Raw genomic sequence first — 14,588 nt, 5'->3', positions numbered from 1 at the left:
AGGTCATTTAGGCTCACATGCACATACCAGGACTATGTGGTCTAATGGTATCCGGGGTGGACTTCAAAGTGGAAGGTTGTGATTTCGAGCCTCAGTGGAGAAAGTATAGTTAAATTACCTTAGCACTTTGCCCCTTAATTGAATCAGTTCTTAAGTATTACAAGTTTTAAATTACCCCCTTAATTGAATCAGTTCTTAAGTGCGAACAGAGATTAAGGAATTAGTAAATGTCTCTTACAAAAAAATTGCCCCTTAGCACTTTGCCCCTTAATTGAATCAGTTAAAAATTACTTACAAGTTAAATTACCTTAGCACTTTGCCCCTTAATTGAATCAGTTCGGTGCGAACAGAGATTAAGGAATTAGTAAATGTCTCTTACAAAAAAATTACCTTAGCACTACTAAAGACCTGGCCTGATGGTCAAACGGTATAATTCTAATTCTCTTGATTGGGAGATTATTGGTTTGAATTTCAGTGGGCATCCCTTCACTAGGGAGATTATAGGTTCAAATACACGCGATAAGGCACTAGTATTAGCATTGTTTCTGGGGATTGGATCTACAATCACATGTCATTACCTTACAATAATCACTATTTAATGTTTGCATGTAAAGTGTGACTAATGAAAATAAAATTTTCCATTTAAAAAGAAAAAATCATACTGCATTTTTCAAAGTTATATATAAATAGTTTGTTAGTATAACATTTGTGCATCATATCCTAGAAGAGGGAAATATAGATAGATTTTATCAAGCTCAGGACGGAGAAATGGGCTCTGAAAACGGCGGCGTTCCACCTCTCCATGTTTTCATGGTCTCCTTCCCCGGGCAAGGCCACGTCAACCCTCTCCTCCGCCTCGGCAAGCGTCTCGCCGGAAAGGGCCTACTCGTCACCTTCTCGGCACCGGAAAGCACGGGCGTGGAGATGAGAAAAGCCAACGCGAAAATCAGCGAAGAACCCACTCCCTACGGCGACGGGTTCATCAGGTTCGAGTTCTTCGACGACGAGTTCGACCCGCATGGCCCGCACGCCAACGACATGGACTTCCAGCTCGACCAAATGGAGCGAGTCGGGGCCGTGAAGCTGTCGGGGATCCTCGACAAACACGAAAAACAGGGGCGCCCTGTTTCTTGTCTCATCAACAATCCGTTTATTCCCTGGGTCTCCGACGTCGCCGAGAAACATGGAATTCCCAGTGCGGTACTTTGGGTGCAGTCTTGTGCGAGCTTTTCTGCTTATTATCATTACCATAATAAGTTGGTTCCTTTTCCGACTGAAACAGAGCCTTTTCTCGACGTTCAGTTGCCGTGCATGCCGGTTTTGAAATACGACGAGTTCCCGAGCTACTTATACCCTTCTTCGCCGTATAAATTCCTGGCCCGGGCCATTCTTAACCAGTTCGAGAACTTGTCCAAACCGTTTTGCGTATTGATGGAGACATTTCAAGAACTGGAACCCGAAGTTCTTGAATATATGTCCAAACTCTGCCCAATCAAGCCCGTTGGTCCTCTTTTTTTAACCCCCAAGTCCGCCGCCGTAACCTCCGATGTTCGCGGAGACTTTGTGAAAGTCGATGATTGTATCGAGTGGCTCGACTCCAAGCCGGAATCTTCTGTGGTTTACATTTCCTTCGGGAGCGTTGTAGCCTTGAAGCAAGAGCAGGTGGATGAGATCGCCTACGGGCTGATAAACTCCGGGCTGTGTTTCTTATGGGTGAGGAAACGGTCACCGCTGGAGTCCGTGCCGACGGTTTTGCCGGACGGGTTCCTGGAAAGAGTTGGGGATAACGGGAAAGTGGTGCAATGGTGCTCGCAAGAACAGGTTTTGGCGCATCCATCCCTGGCCTGCTTCGTGACTCACTGTGGATGGAATTCGTCGATGGAAGCCATCTCCAGCGGCGTCCCCGTCGTGGCTTTCCCGCAGTGGGGGGATCAGGTCACCGACGCTAAATACCTCGTCGACGTTTTCAAGATCGGCGTTCGGCTATGCAGAGGCGAAGCTGAGAACAGGTTGATCACCAGGGACGAGGTGGAGAAGTGCTTGATCGAGGCAACCCGCGGCGAAAAGGCGGCGGAGATGAAAGAAAATGCGTTGAAGTGGAAGAAGAAGGCAGAGGGGGCGGTGGCGGAGGGCGGCTCTTCTGACCGGAATTTGGAAGAATTTGTCGACGAAATCAGAAACATATGCGGTGGCGGAAAACACTAAGACCGGTTGTGGATCAGCAGACAGGCGCCACCTTGCTGTCACCGTGCCTTGATATTAGTCACTTTTGCATTTATGTGTATTTATATGACTATATTTTCATATTAGAGTTAATACTTTTGACACGTTTCATCCTAAACTTTCAAATTACTACATATGGTCCTTCAACTTTTAAATTGTTACCACCCGTAATTCAAGTTAACCATCCATGGTTCTTCAATTTTTAAAATTTAACTAGTCGCGGTCCTCTTGGAAGGACTATAGGTGGTTAAAATTTGATACTTGAAGGAGCATGAGTGGTTAACTTGGATCACGGATAGTAACAATTTGAAAGTCGAAAGACCATGGGTGATAATTTAAAAGTTTAAGATTAAACGTGACAAATCATTATACTCGAAGGATTCTAGATGTATTAACTATTTTATCTTATTGTTTTTATTGTCTTTTTCATGTTTTAGTCAATAAATCAAACCTTTTGAATAAAAAAAGGTAATAATTTGGTGTGGTAGATTGAAACATGTTGACACAAAAGTTATCGCTTTTTTTTTTTTTTGTTGGATATATTTAATTAGCTGTCATATTTATTATTATACTAGTTTTTTTTTTGCGCAATTGGAATAATGCCCAATGTTTTTTTTTTTAAATAAGTACTTTAAAGTATATTAAGGCAGGATTATATTGACATTGTTCATGCATAGATAATTGAATGTTGAATTTGCGTATTTAAATAGGTAATTCTTCTCCCAAAGGTTGAGTCTCCAACCCCAAAGGTCTCCCACACTCCGACCCGACAGAGCATTGTGGACAAGGAATCTGCCCACTTTGGACATAATTCCCGCACTGCCGCCGCCGAGGTTCAAAACTATTGAGCTAAGCCGGTGCGGGTTAAATAGGTAATTCTAAGTTTACAAATACAAGATAATATAGTCAAGATTGATTATAATTGTCAATAAAATAATTGTATAGGTATGGTTGAAACCAAATACGGGACATAAGGGAGAACAAATAAAAATTAGGGCATAAAATATTAAATATATACTAATATTGTTTGAGGAGATTCCGACATTAGGATTTGTGGTTAAGTTCTATTAAGACTTTAATATTAGAATTATTAGATTAATGGTGTAGTTATAATTCTATATTAGACTTTAATATTAGAATTAGACTAACGGTGAATTAACGAAAAAATTAAATGGATAATCATATAATTAAGGATAAATTAGAAAATCTTAAAAGAAAAAAGTTAAAATCTGAACAATATGAACCATTCATTTGATTTAATAATTTGGCGGTCATTTTTTCTACCCAATGTTAATAATTAAATAAATTCGCTGGTCAAATCCGCTAACGCTAACCCCTAACTGCTGATTGTCAAACAAGGACATTGCGAGGTAGTTCTCACTTCAATTTGTTGTGTGATTTGAATACTTTCTTTGTCACAAAATCTCTCAAGTAGTTAATATGGTTGGCTTTATTAATTATATTTTTTTAATTTTTTCATGGTATTAATAAAATACTTGGTAAATAAATATATAGCATTATTTTGTATTATAACTTTGATATTTAATTAGAAAAATAGTGCAGAAAAAAGATAATAGATAATATAGTGAATATAATCAATTGATGAATTTGAATGTAAAAATTTTTACATTTGAGAAAAATAAAGACAATATAACTAATGAAAATATTTCTTTTAATTTTTTTTTTTGAAAGTTACTGGCTCTATTACATTGTAGTATCTGTTCATATACTTTCTCAACCTATTGAAACACAAAGAACCAATAACGCCTCCACTGAGTCTTCCAAATGGAAGTCCAACCCGGGTACCATTAGACCACATAGTCCTGGTATATTTCTTTTAATTAATTTATTGATAATTAATAATTTTTTTTCACTGAATAAAGACATTGTAAGGATAATGTAGCGAATATAATCAATTAATAAATTTGAATATAAAAAATTTTTATATTGAAGAAAAATAAAGACAATATAACTAATAAAATTATTTCTCTTAGTTAATTTATTGATAATGAATATATTTTTTTTTTTTGAATAAAGGCATGTGGACACATAATTATAAATTAAAGAAATGCATATGTATTATTTTTTGTTGTAACTACTAAATTATTATTTATATAATTTAATAAGAGTAAAATAGAGTACTAATTATGCCAACTTTGATTGGGATGAGATTCGAACCTAAGGCCTTTTTCTATTGAAATCAATGAGTAAGTTAACGGTGAACTAACGGCAATTCTTAAAATTTTAATGGAATTAGTAATGGTGTGTGGGTATTTTAGGAAATTTTAGTGTAAAATTTAAATCTGATCAATCTTTCAATCAATCTGAGCCATTCATTTGATTAAAATCCGTGACCGTCATTTTTTCTACCCATTATAGGCCTAACTCTCTTGGGCTCTTATTAGTATAGTAGAAATCAAACTTATTATTTTAATGTAATTTATCAAACTTAATATTTTGAAAAAAAATATATAAATAACTTTAATTAAGTTTCATTAACTAAACAAGATACATAAAATGGGATGAAGAGTAATTTTAATGTAATTGAATAGTTACGTCCAATTTTTTTTATGACGCTGATAATATAGTTAGCTTATCAACCAATTTTAACGTATTTGACCACTATTAGTTGTTTGCCTTGGTTAAACAACCCATATAAGTGACCACTATTAGTTTTTTGACTTGGTTAAATATGTTGAGCATATAACCATTAATGTGCAATCCAACTATCAGCTTAAGCTTTTAGTTAAGATGGAGCACATGCTTCAATTAAATAACCCATATAAGTGTTTGATTAGTTAACTTTTTGTAAAATCTTATTGCTTCAAAACATACTCAATCATAGAGAGTCGTTAGCACCTCCACTGTGACTCATGGCTATAACTTCATATGTAAGAATTCAATTTGGTACCATTAGACCACAAGGTTCTCTGTATGTTAATCATCTTAACTAAACTTATCTTGTAAATTAATTAATTATAATGTAGCCCAACTAAAAACATTTATGGTCTTTGATACGACATGAGCATGATTGATCGATGAATAATAATATGACAATTTAATCACTATAAATATCCTTTTGAAACTTATGTAGTTCTCTTTTGGGTAGGATGATCAGGGTTCGGTTCAAACCGAAACCTTTACTATGCTAATTGGAACTGAACTGGAACCGTTCATACGGTTCTAATTCCAGGACCAAAAAATTCCGGTTAAAGTTACTAAAAAATTAGAACCGAAACCGCCGGTTTCGGTTCCAAAGCGTAAAAAAAAAAAAAAAAAAAAAAAATTGATGGCTGTTGCCTACGCCTGTAGCATACTGCATCACTGCCGCACTGCCCAATGGCGCAAAGAGGCAAAGTCTTTGCCTCTTTAGCCTCTATTTTTTTTTTAATTTATAAAATCCGGTAGAACCGACGGTTCTAACCAGAACCGCTGGTTCATAAACCGGAACCAAAATCGTACTTTGTGGTTTCGGTTCTAATTTTTCCACTTGCAGAATCGACAGTTCCGACCCGGAACCGCGGTCACACCTACTTTTGTGTACATTAGCTAAATTCTGAAATGACGATTTGGTTCATTGGTTGAACGTTCCATGCTAAAAGACTTTGGGATATTTAATCATTAACTAAACAAATCACTATTTAATGTTTGCATGTAAAGTGTGATTAAAAAAGTTGAGTAATGAAAATAAAATTTTCCATTACAAAAAAAAAAAATAAATAAATAAAAAAAATCACACTGCATATTTCAAAGTCATATATAAATAGTTTATCTTATTATAACATTTGTGCATCATATCCTAGAAGAGGAAAATATAGATTTTATCAAGCTCAGGACGGAGACATGGGCTCTGAAAACGGCGGCGTTCCACCTCTCCATGTTTTCATGGTCTCCTTCCCCGGGCAAGGCCACGTGAACCCTCTCCTCCGCCTCGGCAAACGTCTCGCCGGCAAGGGCCTACTGGTCACCTTCTCGGCACCGGAAAGCACGGGCGTGGAGATGAGAAAAGCCAACGCCAAAATCAGCGAAGAACCCACTCCCTACGGCGACGGGTTCATCAGGTTCGAGTTCTTCGACGACGAGTTCGACCCGCATGGCCCGCACGCCAACGACCTCGACTTCCAGCTGGACCAAATGGAGCGAGTCGGGTCCGTGAAGCTGTCGGGGATCCTCGACAAACACGAAAAACAAGGGCGCCCTGTTTCTTGTCTGATCAACAATCCGTTCATACCGTGGGTTTCCGATGTCGCCGAGAAACATGGGATTCCCAGTGCGGTGCTTTGGGTGCAGTCTTGTGCGAGCTTTTCTGCTTATTATCATTACCAGAATAAGTTGGTTCCTTTTCCGACTGAAACAGAGCCTTTTCTCGACGTTCAGTTGCCGTGCATGCCGGTTTTGAAATACGACGAGTTCCCGAGCTACTTATACCCTTCTTCGCCGTATAAATTCCTGGCCCGGGCCATTCTTAACCAGTTCGAGAACTTGTCCAAACCGTTTTACGTTTTAATGGAGACGTTTCAAGAACTGGAACCGGAAGTTCTTGAATACATGTCCAAGCTCTGCCCCATCAAGCCCGTTGGTCCCCTTTTTTTGACCCCCGAATCCGCCGCCGGGAAGTCCGATAATGTTCGCGGAGACTTTGTGAAAGTCGACGATTGTACCGAGTGGCTCGACTCCAAGCCGGAATCTTCTGTGGTTTACATTTCCTTCGGGAGCGTTGTAGTCTTGAAGCAAGAGCAGGTGGATGAGATCGCCCACGGGTTGATGAACTCCGGGCTGTGTTTCTTATGGGTGAGGAAGCCGCCGCCGCCGGCGTTCGCGCCGACGGTTTTGCCGGACGGGTTCCTGGAGAAAGTTGGGGATAACGGGAAAGTGGTGCAATGGTGCTCGCAAGAACAGGTGTTAGCGCATCCATCTCTGGCCTGCTTCGTGACTCACTGCGGGTGGAATTCGTCGATGGAAGCCATCGCCAGCGGTGTCCCCGTCGTGGCTTTCCCGCAGTGGGGGGATCAGGTCACCGACGCTAAATACCTCGTCGACGTTTTCAAGATCGGCGTTCGGCTATCCAGAGGCGACGCCGAGAACAGGTTGATTACCAGGGACGAGGTGGAGAAGTGCTTGATCGAGGCAACACGCGGCGAAAAGGCGGCGGAGATGAAAGAGAATGCGTTGAGGTGGAAGAAGAAGGCGGAGGAGGCGGTGGCGGAGGGCGGCTCTTCTGACCGGAATTTGGAAGAATTTGTCGACGAAATCAGAAACAGATGCGGTGGCGGAAAACACTAAGAACGGTGGTGGATCAGTAGACAGGCGCCATCTTTCTGTCCTCGTGCCTTGATATTTTCATTGCTTAATATATTATTATTAGTCACTTTCGCATTTATGTGTAATTATGACTATATTTTCATCTTTGTGTTTCCGTGTTTTAGTCAATAAAAAGAAGATAAGAATTGGGGTGGTAGATTGAAACACTCTTTCCAAAGCTTGAATACTCCTTACCCCACCACGAAAAGGCTGAATCCCCAAATTTAAAGGCCTCCACACTCTAATCTGACCGAGCATATGAGAAAATGTAAATCAACGTTGAATACTCCTACACTATCATTAGTGGTTAAATTCAATTACTAAGCATTTTTTTTAATTTTACCTTTATGACCAATTCTGGTTGGTGGTGAAATTTGATTACTAATCATTTTTTTAATTTTATCTTTTTGATCAATTTTGAGCTGTCTATATGAACGTGGTAGATTGAAACATGTTGACACAAAAGTTATCTTCTTTTAAAAAAAAAAATCAGAAATGACGGTTTGGTTCATTGGTTGAACGTTCCATGCTAAAAGACTTTGGGATATTGATTTTGTGTCCAAATAATTATTGTCCGCGTGCCTGTAAAAGTCTTATGTAAACATCGTTTCATTGCTATTTTCTCTTATAGTAACGAGAAAAACTAACAACTATTATTTGAAATTGTACATTAAATAAACTTGTTTGCTTTGTGATTTTAATTAATAAAGGATCACAAATTTTTTTTTTAAAAAAAAATAACTAACTTAGATTATTCATAACTAATCAGCTAAAACTAAGAAAATAGTAGAGTACTTTCACTAAGAATTAAATTTGAAATCTTACAATTACTGAATTAACACTACGACGGAATGTTATGTTGTGCAACTGTGTGCACCATGCAAGGTGGACACAGTTCTAATTCATAATTTCTATATTATAGATTTATAATTATGAATATATAGTTTTATAATTATGAACATATAGTTCAGTAATTATGAACATAAAACAGTGTACGCACACGGTTGCACATCATAATTTGCCCACTACGACTCATTTGGCCGGTCTCTTTCATGGCTTTCTTTGTTTGCTATGTGGTTTGGTTGCATGAATCTCACAATTGATTGGTTTGGATTTCTTTGCATTTCTGGGCCTACACTGATAATCATCAATTTGCATGGTTTTGGATTGTAATGGGCTTGCATTGCATGAAGAATTTATTACTACTTTTGGACAATCAAATGTCCAGAAAAAGCATATTTGTATGCTTATGACCCAAACATGCATGTTTCTAGATGAAATGGAAAGTAAGATGCCTGATGGGCTGATTTTTAATGCCTAAAAATATTGTGTTAGGATCAAAATTTTGTAATCATCAATCATTTGAGTCAACAACGCTTCCACTGAGATTCGATCTCATAACTTCCCACATAAGAGATATCACTACATACTATCTAGCACAAGGTGCTCGGCCATCAATCATTTGTTAGCACGTTTTACATAGTTTTTGCCAGGTCACATGTGCAAGGGAGGAGGGTGCAGGGAGCAAAGAGGAGAGATTAAATACATATAGAGTAAAGAATGAGATTTTTTGGGGTTAAGTGTTTAATTGTGTCAATCTAAGGTGAAATATTTAATTTTGTCTTAAACAAGTGTAAAAGATTACATACAAATGAGATGAATTACTCTTATAATTCCAATCCAAAATAATGTGAGTGAATATATTCATTCCCATGAAAAATCACACAAACAATTCAAGAGCAAGCAATCAAGATAAAAGTCATAAAACTTCTTAGCCAAAATGTCATCTCCCAAGGTTCAATAGCCAAGTGCAATTGTGGGTGTCCAAATTTATGCCATAACACCTATATCAATACGCAAATATAGCAATGAAACATGTAATTTGGATCCTTAATTACAAATATCAATAATATAACATAATTGAAACACAAATATATATCATTCAGAAATTTAAGAACAAGGCATATAGGTTCACAAACACATTTGCCCAAAAATTCCAAAATAAGCTTAGCCAACCATGGCTAACAATCTAACATTGCCATCATTACACAAATATTAAGAAAATTCAAGAAACAAAGAAAGTAAAAGAAAATGGAAGGGATTCTCCCGAATGGTGTTCTTCCAAGTTTTTCCTTCACCTTTCGGTGTGACTTGAAACTCCCAATCTTGGAGTGATTTTACTATTCAAAGGTGTAAGCTAAGAATTCCTCATTTCGCCCCTGAAAAAGTGAAAGAACAACTATTTTCACTATCTTTTTCTTCCCAAGCCGCAACCAAACTTAGGATTTTGGAAAGATGAATCCTTTTATAGTGGGAGCCAACACGGGGTCATAAATAGAAATTGTGCAGAGCTGAAACATTTTGCATAACAGATTCTTGACATGTTGAGCATAAATCATCAACCAAAACTTGCATCCTGCAATCTTTCAACGCGTCGAGCATTCATAATCACCAATGATCTATCCTTGTTGGGCGGCCTAAACATGCTCTAAAGATTCCCTTGCTTCAGCATTTGCTCTCCAATGGTTTCAATGCACTAATAAACACCATAAAAGCATTCAAATCAAACATTCGACAATGTTTTGATAAGAAAGCAAGAGAATAAGTAGTGGAGATACTAATTTAATGTACTAAAGCCCAAAAGATTAGCTAGAAAATATACACAAATGAGAATATATGTATGTTTTGGTTATGATATACAAAAATTTTCAATAAAACATTTTTTACTTCCATATGTGTTTCTTCCTTGAAAACTCACTTAAATCAAAATAAAAGGTATTCTCAATACTTATATAGTTATATAATATATAAATTATTGTATATTTATATGATTAAGTCATCAATCGACATTATTTATAGATAACGCCACACCAATAAAAATAATAATAGCTAAAGTTGTTCTAATAAAAGAGTAACAAGTGAGTAGAACATGATTCTCGTTCCATATTCTACTTATTATTTTGGAATCTAATTTTACAAAGCAGACTTTTCTTTAGAGTTTAGACCAATAGTAACGCAACACGTTCAGAAGAATTAAGGCAACCGTCCAGGTGCAATGTAACGCAACTCGTCAAACGATTCTCCAATATTTTCCGATTTTTCCCCAATTTTATTTTCCGTATCTAGAAAAGCGTGCGTTTTCTTGCCGCTTTTCTCACCCCTACTTCTTTACTACCTACTACTAAAACTCGCCATTCTTCACAGTCGCCGCCGGGAAGAATGGCTTCCGATGGATTCCGGGCGTTGGACGAGAAATCGGTGGTGGAGTACATAAAATCGACTCCGTCTCTGGCTTCGGTACTCGCCGGAGACCAGCCTCATCAGCTCGATAGTTTGAATATCAGAGAAGTCGGCGATGGGAATCTCAACTTCGTCTATGTTGTTATCGGTCCCTCTGGTTCTCTTGTCGTCAAACAGGTACATATAATTTCTTCCTCTTGTGATCTTTGCATGAATCAGAAATGTTTTATGGTTTTTATTCTTTTGCTGTTAAAGAAAAATCTGCTTATTGATTGATAGCTTAGGTAAACGTGATTTTAGTATGTATGAGGATAAACTTATCATCTTGAATTCTTGATTGAATAGGCAGAGCCTTCTGATAATGTTTACTTGAGTTATTGAGTTTCTAAATTTATTGTTTTGGATTCTCAGAATATTTTCAGAATTTTATATCTCAGCTTTACAATCCTGATAATGAAAATAACTTATTTAGATCAGATTAGGTTATCTTGAATGTGTCTTATTAGAACAGTGTAGACCAATCATTTGGGCAATTATTATTGGTTTAATGGAATCTGATGGTGGCAGAGAAATGTTGGCTAAGAATGGATGAAAATCTGGGATAAACATCTTAACATCATGCTTCTTTATTGTTTGTTCTTGGTAAAATCTTGTTTGAGTGGTGGTGTTGGCGTTTGCAGGCCATTCCATATGTGCGGTGTGTTGGTGAGTCCTGGCCGATGACAAAGGAGCGTGCTTATTTTGAAGTGACGGTTTTAAAAGAGCATGGCCGCCTATGCCCTGAGCATACTCCTCAAGTTTACCATTTTGACAGGACGATGTGTTTAATTGGCATGCACTACATTGAACCTCCCCATATAATCTTAAGGAAGGGACTGATCGCGGGGATTGAGTATCCAGTTCTTGCTGAGCATATGTCAGACTATATGGCTAAGACTCTTTTTTTCACATCCCTGCTTTATCTTACTACCACAGACCACAAACGTGCTGGTAACTAATTTTAATGTTCATAAAGTTTGTTTGTACTTGGTATGTGACTATGTGTATAGCTATCCATATTTCTATCAAACCGTTTATTCACAACTTTTTGTTGCAATATTATGTATTATTTATAACAATGTTTCCTTCTTTGTTTCCAGTAATTGGTAGTTTTTTTACCTAGAAAAACTTTCTTATTGCCATTTAAATCCTCTATGCAGTTGCAGAGTTTTGTGGAAACGTGGAAATGTGTAGACTTACTGAGCAGGTTATCTTCTCTGATCCTTACAAAGTGTCTCAATATAATCGCTGGACAACTCCTTATCTTGATGCTGATGCAGAGGCAGTTCGGAGTGATAACGTCTTGAAGCTGGAAGTTGGTGAGCTGAAATCCAAGTAATGTCTGCAACTGGGAAATATGTTTCTTTCTACTAAATTTTTAAAAACATTATGCTCTATAGCAGTTGAAGCTTTTGTATATGTCTTGGTGTATACTTTTCAGGTTTTGTGAAAGAACCCAAGCTCTTATACATGGTGATCTCCATACAGGTTCTGTCATGGTTACTCCCGAGTCAACTCAAGTAATAGATCCAGAATTCGGTTTTTATGGCCCGATGGGGTTTGATGTTGGAGCCTTTATTGGAAACTTAATGTTGGCGTTCTATGCTCAAGATGGACATGCAAATCAGGGTAATGACCGCAAGGTATGCGTGGTTTGTAAAATGTGTGGGGTATCTTGTTGCCCTTATTTCATTTTTGCATCGTGACTCATCATTTACGAGCCTTTTCTTAAGCAGTCATATAAAGCATGGATTTTGAAGACAATAGCAGATACTTGGAACCTCTTTCACAAAAAATTCACTGCTCTCTGGGATGAACACAAGGATGGTCCCGGTGAGGCATATCTTCCTGGTATATATAACAATTCTGAGCTTCAGCATCTGGTAAGAGAGAAGTACATGAGAGATCTGTTCCACGACACCCTCGGATTTGGCGCTGCCAAGATGATAAGGTTGATTATGATGCATGCTTTATTACAGGAACTAATCCTTTTGCACGAGTCATTGCTTAACAGATGCTAAAATCACTTGAATTGCAGGAGAATTGTCGGTATTGCTCACGTGGAAGATTTCGAATCAATTCCTGATGCTGAGAAACGAGCTAACTGTGAGAAGAAGGCTCTGAACGTTGCAAAGTTGCTTCTTAAAGAACGATGCAAATTCCAGAGCATTGAACAAGTTGTTTCTACCATTCAGCAGTATCACTCCCAATAATAAATTCGCGAAAAAGCTTTCGTTGTAACAAGTATATGGCTTCTCCAGTGTGAGCCCATAGCTCTTTCCCCTGTTAAACAAACGAAATGACTGATCACAGAAGTGCTTTGTCCCCTCAATTTGTTGTACTGTGCTTTATTCTGGAAATTTGAAAACTTCATTGTTAAATGCATATGGGTGATGTGTTTGTATGTAGCTTTCTGTCTGCAGTTGGCCAAGGATTGGTCATACAATAGTTGTCATTTCATCGTCTTGTTTAGTTCAGCGTAGTTGTGATCCCATTTCTGAAACACATTTCTCTCCAGGAATTGCAGTTTGAATCTTTTTTAATCATAAAAAATGATTCTAATCTTTTATTAGCAATAAATCATTGCATAAAAAATTACAAAAATCTTGCCAAAAGACCTTGTGATCTAGCGATATAACTGGTGCTCTCCAAATGGGAGGTCACTGTTCACGTGTTTCAGTAGGTTGAGAAAGTATATGTATGAACAGATACAAACCTTTTGTTTATCAATGAATACAGAAACTTAAAATCTTCAAATAATAATGATGAATTTATTATCTTAGGAAATCTACTTCCATGTTTATTGTTGATGTTGTACATATATTTATGAAAATTTATCCTCCCAAATGCTCTGTCGGGTTAGGGTGTGGGGGCCCTTAGAGTTGGGGTTTCAGTCTTTCTTCGTGGTACAAATTTAGGGAAAGGACGTTAGTTAATTAGTGTTGTATTTAGCCTTGTAATCAGTCCAGAGTTGGTCAACTGTTTTTCCCAGGATGTCGGAGAAGTAACTGTCACTGTAACCGTTTTTCATCTTCGCGTTGAGTTCAGCGACGAACCCATTCTTGAGATCATTGCAGTAGTCCAGAAACCGCGCCGTCACGTCGTAGCCGGCGTCCCACCGGTCACCTTCACCCGGCTTCCTCCAGTGGCTCGGCGCGTACCCGGCTTTCAGCCTCACGAAATCGGCAATCCCTTCTATCAACCCTCCGTTGGCGGCGCCGTTGCCGTTCCACTGCCAAATATGGGTGGACTCGTGGTACAGCACGCCGGTGATCTCCCCTTTCACGTCGCCGGAGTAGCCGTTGATGTACCTGGCGCTGACGTGGATCTCGTTGTTGCTGGCGTAGGCCACGCCGTCCATGTCGTCCACGAACATGCTCACTTTCTGAACGTCTTTCCGGTCGCCGGGGGAGTTCTGCTGGAAGACCCTCCATATAAAGTTGGCGGCGGCGTCTAGGACCTGTTTGGAGTATTCTTCTCCGATGACTTGGTTGAAGCGGGCGCCGCCGGGCGTGTTGGCCGCCGTGTTGGTGACTGTGTATTCAACGGCACGGCAGCCATGGATGGCCGCGCCCAAGATTAGTATACACAGAGAAAGTGTTATGCGATCCATGCTGGTTTTAGCTATTTCTTTGATTTCCTTTTGAGTTTTATGGGTTTCATCAAGAGAAAAAGATGGGTATTTATAGAAGAGGATGCCAGGATGGTGATTGATAGGTTGCAGAGATTTTTTCAATTTGTAATTGTTTTTCATATCCATATTCTACGGTCAATTACTTTACGTG

At 38.4% G+C, this 14,588-nt stretch overlaps 4 protein-coding genes across 5 annotated transcripts; 3 read left to right on the top strand and 1 right to left on the bottom strand.

Annotated features, from left to right (window-relative positions):
* Positions 1 to 664: 664 nt before the first annotated feature.
* On the top strand, positions 665 to 8,015 carry LOC109165172 (limonoid UDP-glucosyltransferase-like). Of its 2 annotated transcripts, XR_002051499.1 has the most exons (3): positions 665 to 2,210; positions 7,531 to 7,585; positions 7,996 to 8,015. XR_002051499.1 is itself a non-coding variant. In XM_019313821.1 (2 exons), exon 1 carries the CDS (start codon positions 769 to 771, stop codon positions 2,203 to 2,205), a length of 1,437 nt encoding a protein of 478 aa, XP_019169366.1. In that variant the 5' UTR covers positions 666 to 768; the 3' UTR covers positions 2,206 to 2,210; positions 7,531 to 7,596. The 2 variants fall into 2 exon arrangements, 1 of the variants encoding a protein (XP_019169366.1); XM_019313821.1 differs by lacking the exon at positions 7,996 to 8,015 and having other exon boundaries at positions 666 to 2,210; positions 7,531 to 7,596.
* On the top strand, positions 6,008 to 7,524 carry LOC109165171 (limonoid UDP-glucosyltransferase-like). The gene has a single exon (XM_019313820.1). The coding sequence runs from the start codon at positions 6,067 to 6,069 to the stop codon at positions 7,504 to 7,506; it is 1,440 nt and encodes a 479-aa protein (XP_019169365.1). The 5' UTR covers positions 6,008 to 6,066; the 3' UTR covers positions 7,507 to 7,524.
* Positions 8,016 to 10,553: 2,538 nt separating the features above from the next.
* Positions 10,554 to 13,211, top strand: LOC109165173 (methylthioribose kinase-like). Its single transcript, XM_019313822.1, has 6 exons — positions 10,554 to 10,941; positions 11,445 to 11,754; positions 11,964 to 12,138; positions 12,245 to 12,446; positions 12,540 to 12,754; positions 12,842 to 13,211. Exons 1-6 carry the CDS (start codon positions 10,744 to 10,746, stop codon positions 13,014 to 13,016), a joined length of 1,275 nt encoding a protein of 424 aa, XP_019169367.1. The 5' UTR covers positions 10,554 to 10,743; the 3' UTR covers positions 13,017 to 13,211.
* A 343-nt stretch (positions 13,212 to 13,554) lies between these two features.
* Positions 13,555 to 14,588, bottom strand: LOC109165176. The gene has a single exon (XM_019313824.1). It carries the CDS (start codon positions 14,561 to 14,563, stop codon positions 13,736 to 13,738), a length of 828 nt encoding a protein of 275 aa, XP_019169369.1. The 5' UTR covers positions 14,564 to 14,588; the 3' UTR covers positions 13,555 to 13,735.

This window comes from Ipomoea nil, unplaced genomic scaffold (assembly GCF_001879475.1).
Source record: "Ipomoea nil cultivar Tokyo-kokei standard unplaced genomic scaffold, Asagao_1.1 scaffold3069, whole genome shotgun sequence".
In the NCBI taxonomy this organism is placed as follows: Eukaryota; Viridiplantae; Streptophyta; class Magnoliopsida; order Solanales; family Convolvulaceae; genus Ipomoea; species Ipomoea nil.
This window is presented reverse-complemented; position numbering and strand designations above follow the sequence as displayed.